Source organism: Mus musculus, chromosome 16 (genome assembly GCF_000001635.26).
Source record: "Mus musculus strain C57BL/6J chromosome 16, GRCm38.p6 C57BL/6J".
Taxonomy (NCBI): Eukaryota; Metazoa; Chordata; class Mammalia; order Rodentia; family Muridae; genus Mus; species Mus musculus.
In genome coordinates this window covers 73,017,582-73,032,043 of record NC_000082.6, presented here as the reverse complement: position 1 = coordinate 73,032,043, position 14,462 = coordinate 73,017,582, and the positions used below count along the sequence as shown (strand labels likewise).

The 14,462-nt window shown below is 40.1% G+C and overlaps 1 protein-coding gene across 15 annotated transcripts in view; it reads right to left on the bottom strand.

Annotated features, from left to right (window-relative positions):
• Positions 1-14,462, bottom strand: part of Robo1 (roundabout guidance receptor 1) — a 1,019,974-nt gene that overhangs the window by 15,448 nt on the left and 990,064 nt on the right. For all 15 annotated transcript variants that reach the window (XM_006522960.4, XM_006522963.4, XM_017316894.2 and 12 more), the window contains 2 exons: positions 7,506-7,912; positions 4,135-4,287 (listed from right to left, as the gene is read on the bottom strand). In XM_006522960.4, coding sequence (XP_006523023.1) covers positions 4,135-4,287; positions 7,506-7,912 — 560 coding nt within the window. The remainder of the gene's footprint in view (positions 1-4,134; positions 4,288-7,505; positions 7,913-14,462) is intronic.

Sequence of the window (14,462 nt, the reverse complement as noted above, 5' to 3'; positions counted from 1 at the left end):
TAGCTCCTTTTCCCAATTTATGCATTAGTTTAAATACAATTGAAAAATGAGGGAATTATGGGCCTAGTTTTTAAAAATCTTACATAATCTTTTAAAAAGGACATTTTTGTAGATGTTTGCCTGCACGTCTGTACGAGCATCATGTGCATCCCTGGTGCCCTTAGAGGCCAATAAGGCTATCCAATCCCCTGGATATGGAATTACAAATCATTCCAAGTTGTCATGTAGGTGGTGAGAACTGAACCCGGGTCCTCTACAAGAGCAGCAGGTACCCTTAACCTCTCAGCCATCCTTCTGTCTCTCTTTGTGTAACCTTATTAACATTTTCTCCCTTTCAAGAATCCCCAGCTAACAAACTATCTCTCACATAATGTAGTACAGAGGAACACCTCTGTAAGGAAATCTACCAGCACAGTATCAACTTGCTAGACCGATCCAACACTCTATTTAAGTAACTGCTTAAAGTCCCAAGACCTTGTAATTAAAGCGAAATCAAGTCAAGATAACATCATTCTAAAGAGGATGGTGAATTTATAATTTATGAAAAGGACTAGAGAAATATTATAGATTTGGTTTTTAAATGAAGTATGTAAATGTATTGGGAGGGTTGTAAGAGGGGAAGCGGGAGAGAGTCTAGTAGAGGGTCCTAGAAATGTACTTTAACTCCACAGACCTTGGCTGATAAATATTCATATATTTTAACCCTATCACCCATCTGGGTTAAGCTTGAAAGTGTCAAACACGAGATAAATAAATAATCAACGTTGTGAGTCAGAGAGAAGGGTGTGGTACTCTACTTTGCAGGCGAGTGTTGTCTGGGTGTTCATGAAGCCTTGTATTTGCTTACAGGGCAAGGCATGTCCATGATGTTGGAGGGGTTGGGAGGCTCTTGGGCTGAGCAGCATGTCCCTGCCAATTACCACACTCAGAGCCACAGTGCCTGCCCACTATCCAAGAATGTGACTGTCTTGGGAATCTTTTGAGAAGCAATAGAATTAAAATGAGCTTACTAGATGGGGTCCAGTCCGGTTAAGACTAATGCTCCAATAAAAAGAATTTAGAGAACAATTACAGGCTGAGGGGAGACTGTGAGAAGACACGGGAGGAAGGCTTCCAATTGATCACCCCTGCTCACACTTTCCCCACCAGCGCTCTGAGGCCATGCAGTGTGTTGCTTTATTTGGAAAGTCTGTGGTACTGTTTCATGACAGCTCAAACAAGAGACAGAAGACTAGCTGAGAGGAATCCTCAAAACTCACACTTCAGCCACTCAGAATGAGGTCTTGCTTATTCCTTTGGATGCTTTAGAAAGGAGCTTATTGGGAAAATCAAAATTTGGATGCTATTTATAAAGCAGAGATGCTCTATGCTCAAGAATGTTCTCCACTCCGAACATAGTTCTCAATTCTGAAACTCAAGAAACGAACTTATCCAACACAGTCAATACACTGTGTTTAAAAAAGGACACAAACAAAAAAAACCCTACAAACTACTCCATGCTTTACTAATAAGTTTAATTATGATTTTTAATAAAAGACATCTCAAGCACTTTCTTCTACTTGCTAACCTTTTACAACACACTATTAAAGAAAAACTTGTACCTGCTGCTGAGATACTTTGTGATATAATCTGTAGATATATCCTCATTTTTAAAAATACACTTATTTTTACTTTACCTGCATTAGTGTTTTTCCTGCACGTAGATCTGTATGAGGGTTTCAGATTCCCTGGAAGTAGAGGTACAGACATTTGGGAGCTGCCATGTGGTTGCTGGGATTGAACCCAGGATCTCTGGAAGAGCAGCCAGTGCTCTTAACCGCTGAGCCATCTCTCCAGCCCCTCATATTTATTATCTAAATGCAGTATAATAATTTGATGAAAGTGATTTCCGAGAAAATCACTTTTGTCTCTATTTCAGAGCTTCTATCAAGAGTATACACATGCTAGGTTTGGGCACAGGTCGTGAGAGAGGGAACACAATGCCCTGGGTTTGAGCATGAGAGTTATAAAGTGTGAGTGTAAGTGGTAGTCTGTATTTGATTGGTGCATTAAGAAAGAGCTGAATTTTGTAGTTTTAAATAATTAATATCCATATTATTAGGTATAAATAATATACAGCTTTTTCAAAGAAATATCCAGAAATGAGTTGACGAAACAGTCTAGTAATCATAATGTAAGTATAGATAGTTCCCTCTGATGAAGGGAAGATAAAGTTATAATTTAAAACCAGCTTTATTTATTTCTCCGTTATTTATTTTCATTACAGAAAACCATTATTACCATTTGCACTGGGGTAAGCACTGATCATTTGCATAACTACTTTTGTGAAATGAGCTATTTGAAATCCAAGGAATATTTCACATTAACTTTTTAGCTTTAAACGTGTCTTAATATCGTTTTTTGGTAGTCCTGAAATTAAATAAAAAAAATAACTTGAGTGCCTTCTTATTCAATTTAGTTCTTTTTATTTGAAGATTAGTTGCTATTCATATTTAGTTTTTAAATATGTCAAGGCAAGTTCTGTAGGATTCAGGACACAAAGACAACTCATAATTCTTAAGAATGTGTGACCCTTTGCTTGTTAACCTAGCAAGCCTTCACTATTTAAAGCATTTTTGAAGGCACGGCCAGACTCCTCTCCAAATACATATAAATAAGAGGTAGAAATATCTATACAAAGTTTTAGGCCAGATTTTTCCATGCGAATTCAATTTAGATGTGTTTACATCCAGGCTTGACGTTTGAGCAGCCTTCGCATGAAGACTCCTGTCTTCGAGATAATAAACATTGATAAAACAGCAATCAAACTTGTAAAATGCCATTACAGGGGTCCCATAAATGTAAGATTGCCTGTATAGTTCGAGGATTTACACTTAGCGTTTGTCCCGTCACAGAGGCAAACACATCCTCAGAGCCACTGTAATAACCCTTCAAAATCAGATAATATTCTGACAGCTCAGTTTCGCTGACAAAAGACTCCTGGGCACAAGCCAGGAGGCCCAGGTGTGCTGTGTCATGCCAGTATTTAATGTAGGCTAATATCAGAGAGATGCTCGTGAGGGAAAAGACTCAGAATAAAGTTCAGATAACAGCGCGGACAACCGCTCCTCGACAAATTACCTGTGCTCACCAACCATGCTGTGAGCTTGTATTAAATTTTCCTGTCAAGTGGCAAGACTCACTGGGAAAAGTACCTCCGAAACCCCCTCTCCGTAACCTTGGATAAGGATCTATATATAATTTTAGGCTTTCAGATGATAATAGTAAATGATAGCCTTTATGAAAAAACTGCTGCCTTGGTAGGCAAAGTCCTAATCGCATAGTGGCTGCAAGACACCCCAGAAGTAGAGAAACTGCCTCGGACACCGTTCTTCCCCCACCCCTTTAGCGAATCCAGAAAACTTGACAAGATGGGTGAGTCTGAGAGAATTTATCTTACATGAATTTCCAATAAAGCCCGAAGGGTTGTTTTATAAAATGAGAAGGCGGTGGAGCTTTAATAAACGCCGGGCCACCTGAGGCACTTTCATTAAAGGCCTTCTCTAGACAACATCATAATGTTTGTCTGATCTCCCTCTCTCCCCTTGAGAATACAAGTGTTCCCCTCTTCACAAGGGTCCGTATTGCACTTGAAGGCACCAAGAAGGGGCTTGCACGTGCCTTTTGGCACACAGATTACCTGTAAAAACCACCGTGGTTGCGGGAAAAAAAAAATCCGGGACCTTTATTGCCCTTTGTTTCAGAGCAGAATTATTTTTAAAAGAGAGAATGAGGGAAATAGAGATATCCTGGAAGTTTGATCAGTGCAGCTGACAAAGGTTAACCCAACGTCACCACATCGAGAGTCACGGGCAATGTGTGACGCTACGACATTGTCTTAAACAAACAAACAAGCAAGCAAACAAACAAACTAACAAAAAACTGATTTCATTTCTTAAATAGCCAGCTGTTTAGAAGACTCTAGAGGCTAGAGACAGTTGCCAAGATGTGGAAGAATTCCACTCCTGTAAGTAATATGAGGCTACTCTTCGTGAATGTTAATGGGACTTCTAACGTCAGTGAACACATTTCCCTAGCCACAGAGACATCGGGGAACCAGGCGAGCCTCATAGACGTCGGCTTCAGTGGACTTACCATCTGCGTAGGCTTCCCTGCGCAGATGTCCTGGCTGGTGTTTCTGCTTCTTGGCGGGTCTGGCTTTCTGGATCACAACAGCACTCATGTTGCTGTCTGTGGACACAGGACTCGTGGGCCTTGGGCACTGAGAGGCATGGAAGTGGCGGCGGCCTGAGGAGGAAAGCCAGAGGCCGACTCGTCAGTGAATTTTAATGTCACAGGAACAGCCAGAGCAAAACGCTCAAGCTAGAAACCATTTCTAATTTTAAAACCTACTGAACACCCACCAAATAACGAGCTCCCCTCTCCTTCTATTTATGCTAACTTAAGAAACCACCCTGAAAGCATCCACAGTCTTTTTCTTTTGGTAAAAACCGCAGGACTTTCATTCGGCTGAAGTTCACGATCCTCTTTGTTTAAGGAGAACAGTGTAATTATGTTTTCCAGCTATCGTCACTAAAAATGTTCTTAAAATAAGACTGCTATTATTTTTTGTGTCATACACTCGGTGCTTGCTGCTTTCTGATGGGGAAGACTCAGGCTCCTTAACAAATTCATGGTGTAAAAATAAAAATGACCTGGGTTAGCTACACCCTTATTTCAATTAAGTCTGTTTATGGTATTCTTTGAAAGTAGAACGTTAACAACGTAATAGCGTTCTTGGGACGGTTTCTGAAACTGATCCAGCTCACATACATAATCTCACCTGACTATGCTTTTATCTATGTCTTTTCTGCCCCAAGATATCTGTAAGCCCTCAATATTCACTGGCCCCATGACTCCAGCACGTTACAGATGATTATTTTTGAAGAGACCACATTGCACGGTGATAGTAAAAATTTAATTTACTAAGCAGACACGGCACATTTCAGTGTCACTGAATTCCCTGGCACTCATGGAGACGATAAAGTATAATAACATCAAGGCACAACTTGTCTCATGGCAAATGGGACTGGAAGGCCTTCAGTGCTGTGCTGACCTTCAGTATTTTGGCTTCTGGAAATTCCATCCCCAAATCTACTGTTTTCCATTGAACCACAAGCAACTTTCGACAGACTTGGGAATCAGACATGTCCTCTGGCTATACACAGGGAGAAGTCACATACACTGAAATTGACACATTTAAAACTGCTAACTGAGGCACATTAAATAATGGACATTAATGCAGCCAAGTGAAAAGCACGGGATTGGGTTATCCAACTCTGAGTTACATGATAAGCACAGCCATTTCTTGAAAAGAGTACTGTAATAGGCAGAGAGGCCAGCGCATGTTTAGTTCATTATAATTATGAGCCAAATGAAACCAGAAGTGCCAGGAAATTACAATAAAATATTAAGCCCAACTCTCTTTAGCTGTGATGGGGACTATTACAATTAAAGTTACATGTCCATGGAAACAGAGAATTAGGGCCGAGATGGAAACCATCGTTCATTCTATTGTATAAGAACATCTACCACTCATAGACCCGGAGGCACAAGGTTGGTTACAGATGAATTTTCAACGTTATTCCTATGTTTTGTTGACTTAATGAGCTGAAACGTGCCATTAATGCAGTCTGAAAATAGTGGTTTGAGCTGCCTAATTTCATGTACTTTTTTTATATAGAGGATTACAAACTAAGGTAAAGCACACACACACACACACATATATATATATAATTTATTTACTAATAAAGATAATTAGGTTTGCATGTATTACTACATTTAGCTGCTACTAGGAAAAGACTTGGTTTGGTTGAATTTTATAAAACATAGATCGGAAGTAAATACATATTTTGTGCTAATGTGCTGATAAATATTAGATATCTTTTTCCACACAATGAATAATGTAGAGGGATGGCCTTGTGTTGTAACTGAACTATCTGACTCAATTCTACACTGATAAATTATAATGTGCAGTAAAGTATCTTATGTAAGCAAGAGAAGCTACCAATGTGACAGTCCCTAAACTAGGAAAATTAAAACAGGCAGCAGTTTTTGACTTGTGGTGATCTTTTTGTTTCCTGGAACATGTTTCTTTCTCTCGACCATATTGTTTTCCTTAACTATTGGTGTTTTCTTGGCTATGAGAAATCTAGACAGACACAAGTATACACATACACACACACACACACACACACACACACACACGCGCGAATGAGTGCGCACACATAATATATACACACATATACATATTCATTCCAGGAAAAGACCATACAATGTTTTTTGAAAATTCAATTATTTTCTTCCTTATGCTATTTCCACTCTATGTAAGAATGGAGAGGAAGAATTAAGTAAAAATGATTTAAAAATAAGTACATTCATTATACTAGACTCCAGCAATGAAAGGAGAAATGAGGAAAAGTAATATGCATTTATATTAACTCGTGCTTTCAACTCTTGGATTAAAAATATGAAACATTTATGCTTGAAGATGTATGCATCTTTCAAAGTTCTTTTCAGTTAAACTGATATGAAGCACAGAGACGCGTTTCAGTTCTACTGTTCCTCCACAGACTTTCATGTTTCTTCCCTGGTTTGTAGTTCTGCTCTGGCAACCATGGAACCTTTATAAACTAGGGTCTGGCTGGCAGACGAGGGTCCTAAGAACCAGGCCTTTGGAAGGAGGTTAAAGCCTTGCTGGTCCTAGCAGGATTCTCAGCCTCGTCTGTCCTACAACGTGAACAGCCAGAGACACAAGCACCTACCAGGAACTGAGCTTGTCTGCCCGGCCTTCCTCACTGGGTCAGAGCACAGCCTTTCTCTCCGATGGGGTTTTCACCAGCGATTGTGATCCCCGTTACTAATAAGAGGTTTAGAAGCCACTTCCCAATTGTAAGAGTGTTGTTTTAATTGATTATTCTCTTATTTATCTTACAGAAATGCTAATTAAATAGAACTATTAAAGTGAAGTTCACTTTAGTGACTTTCTGCATTAATACCATTTAAAATATGTACATAGTAGCACAAAGTTCAGGTTGCTGAATATAATTAAACCTTAAAGAAATAACATGTGTGCATATATATGCAGACATATATGTAAACAGATATGTAAATATATGTACACATTTGCTATGATTATCATCAATAACATTACGGTCAGCTTCTCATCATCACCTTATATGGCGTTTATAAAGTAAAAGTGAAATAAATAATTTTAAACGTCTTTGCTAACAAATAAACCAAGTCATATTCTTGAATTTGTTTTCCATGTGGAGGGAGGGAGGAAGGGAGGGAGGGAGGGAGGGAGGGAGGGAGGGAGGGAGGGAGGGAGAGAGAGAGAGAGAGAGAGAGAGAGAGAGAGAGAGAGAGAGAGAAGCTGGAGGATAATTTCACTCAGGAAACATGCCGGGGGGACAAGGTTTGTGACTAATGCCCGCTTCTCTTGGTGAAGGGCACGCCGGACTCACCAGCAGCATCTTGCATTTGGCGGCGAGCCACTTTCAGGCCCGCATACTCCGCAGCTGCAGCAACTGCCTGGGCAAAATCAGCGTCAGTGAAAAAGGAGCCATCGGATGAACTGACACTGGAGCGCCCACTGGAAATGTTGTCCTCTTCCGAGGCTGAGCCCCAGCCATTGATCATGGACCCAGTGACGGAGCTCTCAAGGTCCCCAACACTGGATGCTGGGGTCTGCTCCAGCCCACGTAACAACAGCCTTCGGGTCTGCATTTTGGCAACTTCCATGTCAGCTTCGTCCTCCTCCTCTTCTGGGGCATCGGTATCCATATCTGAGACAAGGGGTCCTGAAATGTAGCCGTAAGTATGAGGTGGGGAAATTGGCCGTGGCGGTGGAGGAGGACTCACGGGCTGCCGCCTGTAGGAAGACAAGGATAGAGGAAAACTCAGCTCACCACTTAAGACACAAAACAATAACTAACCGGCAAGTTGAAGCTTACAGCAACAACTCCCCTAGCATCTTACGTTCTCTTCTTGTCACTGTGATAAAATCTCTGACATAAAGGACAGAAGGGAGAGATCGTGTCCTCTGACTCACCGCTCAAAGCTACAGTCCACCTGACAGGGAAGCCAGGTAGCAGGAGCTTGCAGTTCCCAGCAACACTGTACCCACAAAGCAGAAAGCAGAGGCCAAAGGGTGAGTGCTGCAGCCCACCTGCTCTTCTTGCCTTAGTCCAGGGAATGACTCCGCCCACAGTGGACAAGGTTTTCCACCTTAATTAAGGCAGTCAAGATAAGTCCCCATGGGCCTATCTCCCAGGTGGCTTTAGGTTCTGTCTGTTGACACAGTGACAGTCACATATGGTGACTATATTTTTTTAAAGTCAAAATAAAGATGTTCATGTTTGTTCATTTGATTATGTTCACTTAAAAGACAGGGATAACCCTTTTGGGGGACATATTATATTTTTCCTGAAGAGATTATGATGATGATTGGCAAGAGACATTAATCTTGAAACAGTTTGTTCCACACACATTTTATTTCTTCCCTTTTCTTCATTGCTCCTCCATTCAGAGAAACATTCAGAGAAAATGGAGCCATTCATCTTGACAACATTCAGCAAAATTTCATACGATTAAAAAAATACATATTCAGCATATGCCATAATTGCTTTTAGACTTTATTCTATTAAGAAAAGCTATGAGATCCAAGAACAATTTTCTCTGATTTAATCACTTACCAGTTCCACTAAAGGTTATGAACTCTCTTTAAACTCCGGTGTTTTGTGCTGTTACGTCAGCTATCTGTTCATCATGCCTAACTGCATTGCTACCCTTCAGGACTGGTGCTCAGCTGGGCAGGCTTGTGTGGATCTATCTACCTGACTTTTCAAGTAAGGTTAATGATCTTTATTGTAATGTCCAAGAATTTGCTATGAATCAAAACATGAAGAAAATACTAAAACACCACACTTGGAAATCATAAATAATGGGGCCCAGCCATTTGTCCAGAGTCTTGAAGAACTCCATTTAAAGGTAAGTATAAGATGGCTGAGTTCCTTTGGAAAGCAACACTTTGCAAAGAAAGTGTTCCTTCTGAAGGAGAATGCAAGGGAATGGCTCTTGAATTGGAGCCCTTCCTTACAAAACAAAAGCCACAGACTTCCTCAGGGAGTAGTCCCGGTCAGGGACTCCTCGTAAGAAGAGATGATGCAATGAAGGATGTCTGGTGAAATGATCCAGTAGGGCAATTCACCAAGTTTTACTCTCTCCAGAAAAGACCATTCATTCTGCTCAGCTGAGTTAGAAGGTGGCTGTCACTAGGATCTGGCAGATGACCTGATAACCCCACAATATGGGAGGCAATGAGAGAGAATGCATGAGTGTAATCCACACGAAGATGTGGCTAAATTCTTTACAGAGCACAGATGTCTTTAGAGGTGCTATCTCAGAGCAAAGCTCTCACTGGTGAGGTGAGTTAGTGCCAGTTCGCCCGCTTCTTCATCGTGTCGCCACTCACTGAGTGAGATGCACTAGAGCAGTGTCTAGTGCTATGCCTTGAGGAGACCAGTTTGCATTTGCTGCCGATGTTCTCTAGACCTTCCCTTAGGACCGGAAGAGGCAGGACAAAAGAGAAGAGTAGTGTCAGAGACTCAGCCCTCTGCAAAGGATGTCTGGGAATGCATGGTCGAGGTTTTCAATGAACAGTGCGGGGTCAGAAATGAAACATAAGCAGATGGGGCTACACAGGAGGTCAAAACCTAGCTATGGTCAAAGCCATCCAGCTCTACTATAAAGAGGGAAAAGTAAGTTCACACAGCGCCATATATAGGGGGTCCGGCAGTTTGTTGAAGTAAGCTAATTTTTTGCGTTTGATCCCAATAAAAAGAGACACTTCAAATAAACTTCTTTTATTACTAAAAATTGAAAACTATGGAAGAAATGATTTTGAAACACTGAATTGAGACACTGGCTAGCTATCTTTTACCATGTTAATTAATTCTTATACTTTGCTGGTTTGCTTTTTTAAGTCATCATTTCACACAGAAGTTTACTGAAATTCAAAGGCTGCAAAGTTCTTACGTGTAAGCTCAGAATTTAAACCAAATCCTATTTCCAAGGCTACCACTTTCCTTCTGGGATGCTATCAGCTCCCCTTTACATCTCAGACTTTTATAGAGATGAAGAAGAGACATTTTATAAATGGATATGTTAAAAAATACTAAGAAATGAAAATTAACAATTACATCCAAGATTTATGTGTATGTAAGTACATACTACTACATAAAGTAAGCATGTTTTTGCATATTTGTATAACTACATATGTGGATATATGTATACATATACAAATATATATACATATACATACACACACATACACACATACAGTCCTACAATATAGTGGATTAGCTCTCATTTCTGTGTGGGTTTAATTTATCTTTGTGTGTGGCATTAGAAGAATTATGAAAACCGTGCCAAAGCTGAAGTTACTTAAAAGATTAAAATGGATAATTGCTTCAATGCGGAATGTGTTATACACATAGGAGGAAAACCACTCTTTAATCCGGAGTGCAATAGAAGAGTATTCTTAAATGTTAATTTACAGCCTTTGTCAGCATGCATTGGCACCAGAGCAGGCGACTTTTGTCTCTTTTTAAAGACATATTTAGGTTTTTTAGCACAAATGGGACTATTTTGACCATCAGTGAATTGCTGCGGCACAGCTAACACCAGTGTGGAAGCAAGCCAATAGTGTTGTGCTTGGAGAACGCACATTCTGGAGAGTGGAAATACCTTCCTGTTAAACAGGGGCTGCTTTTTAACTCCAACCCATGCAAATTCTGAGAAAAAGGCAGAAAAATTTATTCAAACCATCTGTAAATAAGGCCAGCTCAGGGAAATGTGTGATAAACATGTACAGTTTGAAATATGTAATATATTCTATTGGAAAACAAAAAGCTATTTCGGGAAGCTACACTCGAGTTGGGCCTGGCACAAGTGGACCCCAACTCTTCCCTGTAGGGGTTTCAGTGCCTCATGAAATAATATAAACGTATAGGTGTGTAACTCATAGCACTCTTGGCTGCTGCAAACGTGATGACTCCATAAATATGGTGAAGCGGGAGGGGAGGGACTCCGCTAACTTATGACAGTGGTGTGCCTATAGCACTTACTGACCGAGACTCAAAATGGAAAACCTTTGAGTTTTTTTTCCCCAAACACTACCATAGCTTAAATGTTCTGTGCAATTAATTATCTCCTCCTGATTATTCATAAAGAGAACACCTAATTTTGCTTTGTCATTTGAGTTTCTTTTCCTCCCAATACTATCAAATTCAAGCTGTTTATATTAAAAATACGAATAAATATCCTAGCCCACATGTGAGCAATATTTTCACCATCCAGGACATTTTTGCTAAATATTAACTCTAGCAAGGCAACATCACCCAATGTTTTGAAATAACAGATGTGAACAAAGTTTAAACACATTATTCTTAATGTAGCTGAAAAAAATGGAGATTTCCCACTATATGAATCAGCTACTTTACTTAGTTTTAGGTATAAATGGAATATCTTAGTAATTCACTGGAGAAATTAAACTATTTATAATTAAAGGTACGCACCATCCTGCATGTGTGCATGTCTGCGTGAGCGCATGTGCACATATTTACGGAGGCCAGATGACAATCTTGGGCATTGTCCCTTCGGCTTCATCTACCTCTATTTTTGAGAGTCTCTTACTAGTCTGCAGTTCATCTGAAAAGGCTATACTGGTTGGCCAGGAATCAGCTTTCGTCTGCTTCTACAGACTACAATTACAGGTTCTCGACCTTCCTTTTAATACAGTTTCTCATGTTATGATGAACCCCAACCATAAAACTATTTTTGTGTCTGATTCGAAACTGTAATTTTGCCCAAGAATTTCATAAATTCATTGTTTTTAATAGCTGAGTAGTACTCCATTGTGTAAATGTACCACATTTTCTGTATCCACTATTCTGTTGAGGGACATCTGGGTTCTTTCCAGCTTCTGGCTATTATAAATAAAGCTGCTATGAACATAGTGGAGCATGTGTCCTTATTATCTGTTGGAATATCTTCTGGGTAGTTAAGAAATTCTTGGGCAAATGGATGTATCAGGAGGGTATCATCCTGAGTGAGGTAACGCAATCCAAAAGAAGTCACTTGATATGCACTCACTGATAAGTGGATATTAGCCCAGAAACTTAGAATACCCAAGATAAAATTTGAAAAACACAACAAAATCAAGAAGAAGGAAGACCAAAGCATGGGTACTTCATTCCTCCTTACAATAGGGAACAAAATACCCTTGGAAGGAGTTACAGAGACAAAGTTTGGAGCTAAGACGAAAGGATGGACCATCTAGAGACTACCCCACCTGGGGATCCATTCCATACCAGCCACCAAACGCAGACATTACTGCACATGCCAGCAAGATTTTGCTGAAAGGACCCTAATATAGCTGTCTCATGTGAGGCTATGCCAGTGTCTGGCAAATACAGAAGTGGATGCTCACAGTCATGTATTGGATGGAACACAGGATCCCCAATGGAGGAGCTAGAGAAAGTACCCAAGGAGTTGAAGGGGTTTGCAACCCTATAGGTGGAACAACAATATGAACTAACCAGTACCCCCAGAGCTCCTGTCTCTAGCTGCATTTGTAGCAGAAGATGGCCTAGTCGGCCATCATTGGGAAGAGAGGCCCCTTGGTCTTGCAAACTTTATACGCCCCAGTACAGGGGAAACACCAGGGCCAAGAAGTGGGAGTGGGTGGGTAGGGGAGCAGGGCAGGGGGGAGGGTATAGGGGACTTTTGGAATAGCATTTGAAATGTAAATGAAGAAAATACCTAATAAAAAAATGAAAAAAAAAAGAAAAACTGTAATTTTGCTACTGTTACGAATCATAATGTAAATATCTGGATTTTAAGATGGTCTTAGGTGGCCCCTGTGAAAGGGTTAGTCAGAACTCCAAAGTGGTCTTGACCCACAGGTTGAGAACCACTGCTCTACAGGCCTAAGATAACAAAAAGAAGCCACCTTGCATAGCTTATGTTTACATAGATTCTGCAGAGAAAAGTCAGGTCCTCATGTTTTCAAGATAAGAATTTTACCAAGTAAACTATCTCCGCAGCCCAACAATGTGAGACTTTACATTCTTACTAAATATCATGATGTTATAATTGACTTCAAAGCTCTTCTTAAATATATTTCATAGTATTTATTTGTGCCCCTAATCAATAGATATAAAGCCAATTAATATATATATTTTCACATTTACTATACCTATTATGATAAATATGCTAGATATTTAAATCAATGAGAACATTATCAGTAAAAAAATTAGGAGGAACACTTTACATTTTAGACATAATGCTTTTAAATCATAGATAACAAATATAAGTTAAGTATGTATCTATTTTAGACGGTATTTTTCAATGTGTCTTAATAATCCCCCTACTCCAAATGATGTTCTAAAATGAAAGTTGGTTATTCTCTCATCATGAAAAGGATTTTAATCTTTAATCTTTTGGATAGGTCATACAAGTTCTTTAAACAATACAATATTGCAGAGTGTTTTAGTTAGGGTTTTACTGCTGTGAACAGAAACCATGACCAAGGCAAGTCTTATAAAAAACATTTAATTGGGGCTGGCTTACAGGTTCAGAGGTTCAGTCCATTATCATCAAGGTGGGATCATGGCAGCATCTAGACAGGCACGGGACAGGCAGAGCTGAGAGTTCTACATCTTCATCTGAAGGCTGCTAGTAGAAGACTGACTTCCAGGCAGCTAGGATGAGGGTCTTAAGCTCCCCCCACGCCCCACCCAGTGACACATCTACTCCAACAAGGCCACACCTAATAGTGCCAGTCCCTGGACCAAGCATCTACAAACCATCACACAGAGGTTAAGATATGCCCCAGTTCTGAATGTGGTTCTTGCTTGGTCTGAACACTATCTTGCCCTGACTTGAAGCCAGTTACCATCTAAAAAGTACCAATTTCCTGAGGCTCTATGCTATGTGAAGCCTGGTGTGTGGGAGAAGGGTGTAGTGTGTGGGATGCAGAGAATAGGTGGAAGACAGAGGAGCCACCAAGGCCTGGACCATCATGGATGTGAGTTAAGAACCAAGTCACTTGATAGTAGAGCTTTCTGCCCCAACAGCTGAACTGTGATGGAGTAGTCACACGAATGTTTTTAGAATCCCTGACTTGTGAACATTGTAAAATAGTTTCATCAGGTGACCAAATTTTACAAGGGTATTTTTAGATAGCAATATAATTATGAACTTTAGCATTATATTATGAATTGTGGTGGATAAAATAGACATTATAGTTCAAACAAGCTTGGAAGACACAGCCAATCACATGCTCTAAAGAGGCCCCAGGACAGAGGGCATATGGAACTCAAGAGTGTCTAAATCCATACTGAAATAGCACGGAAAGA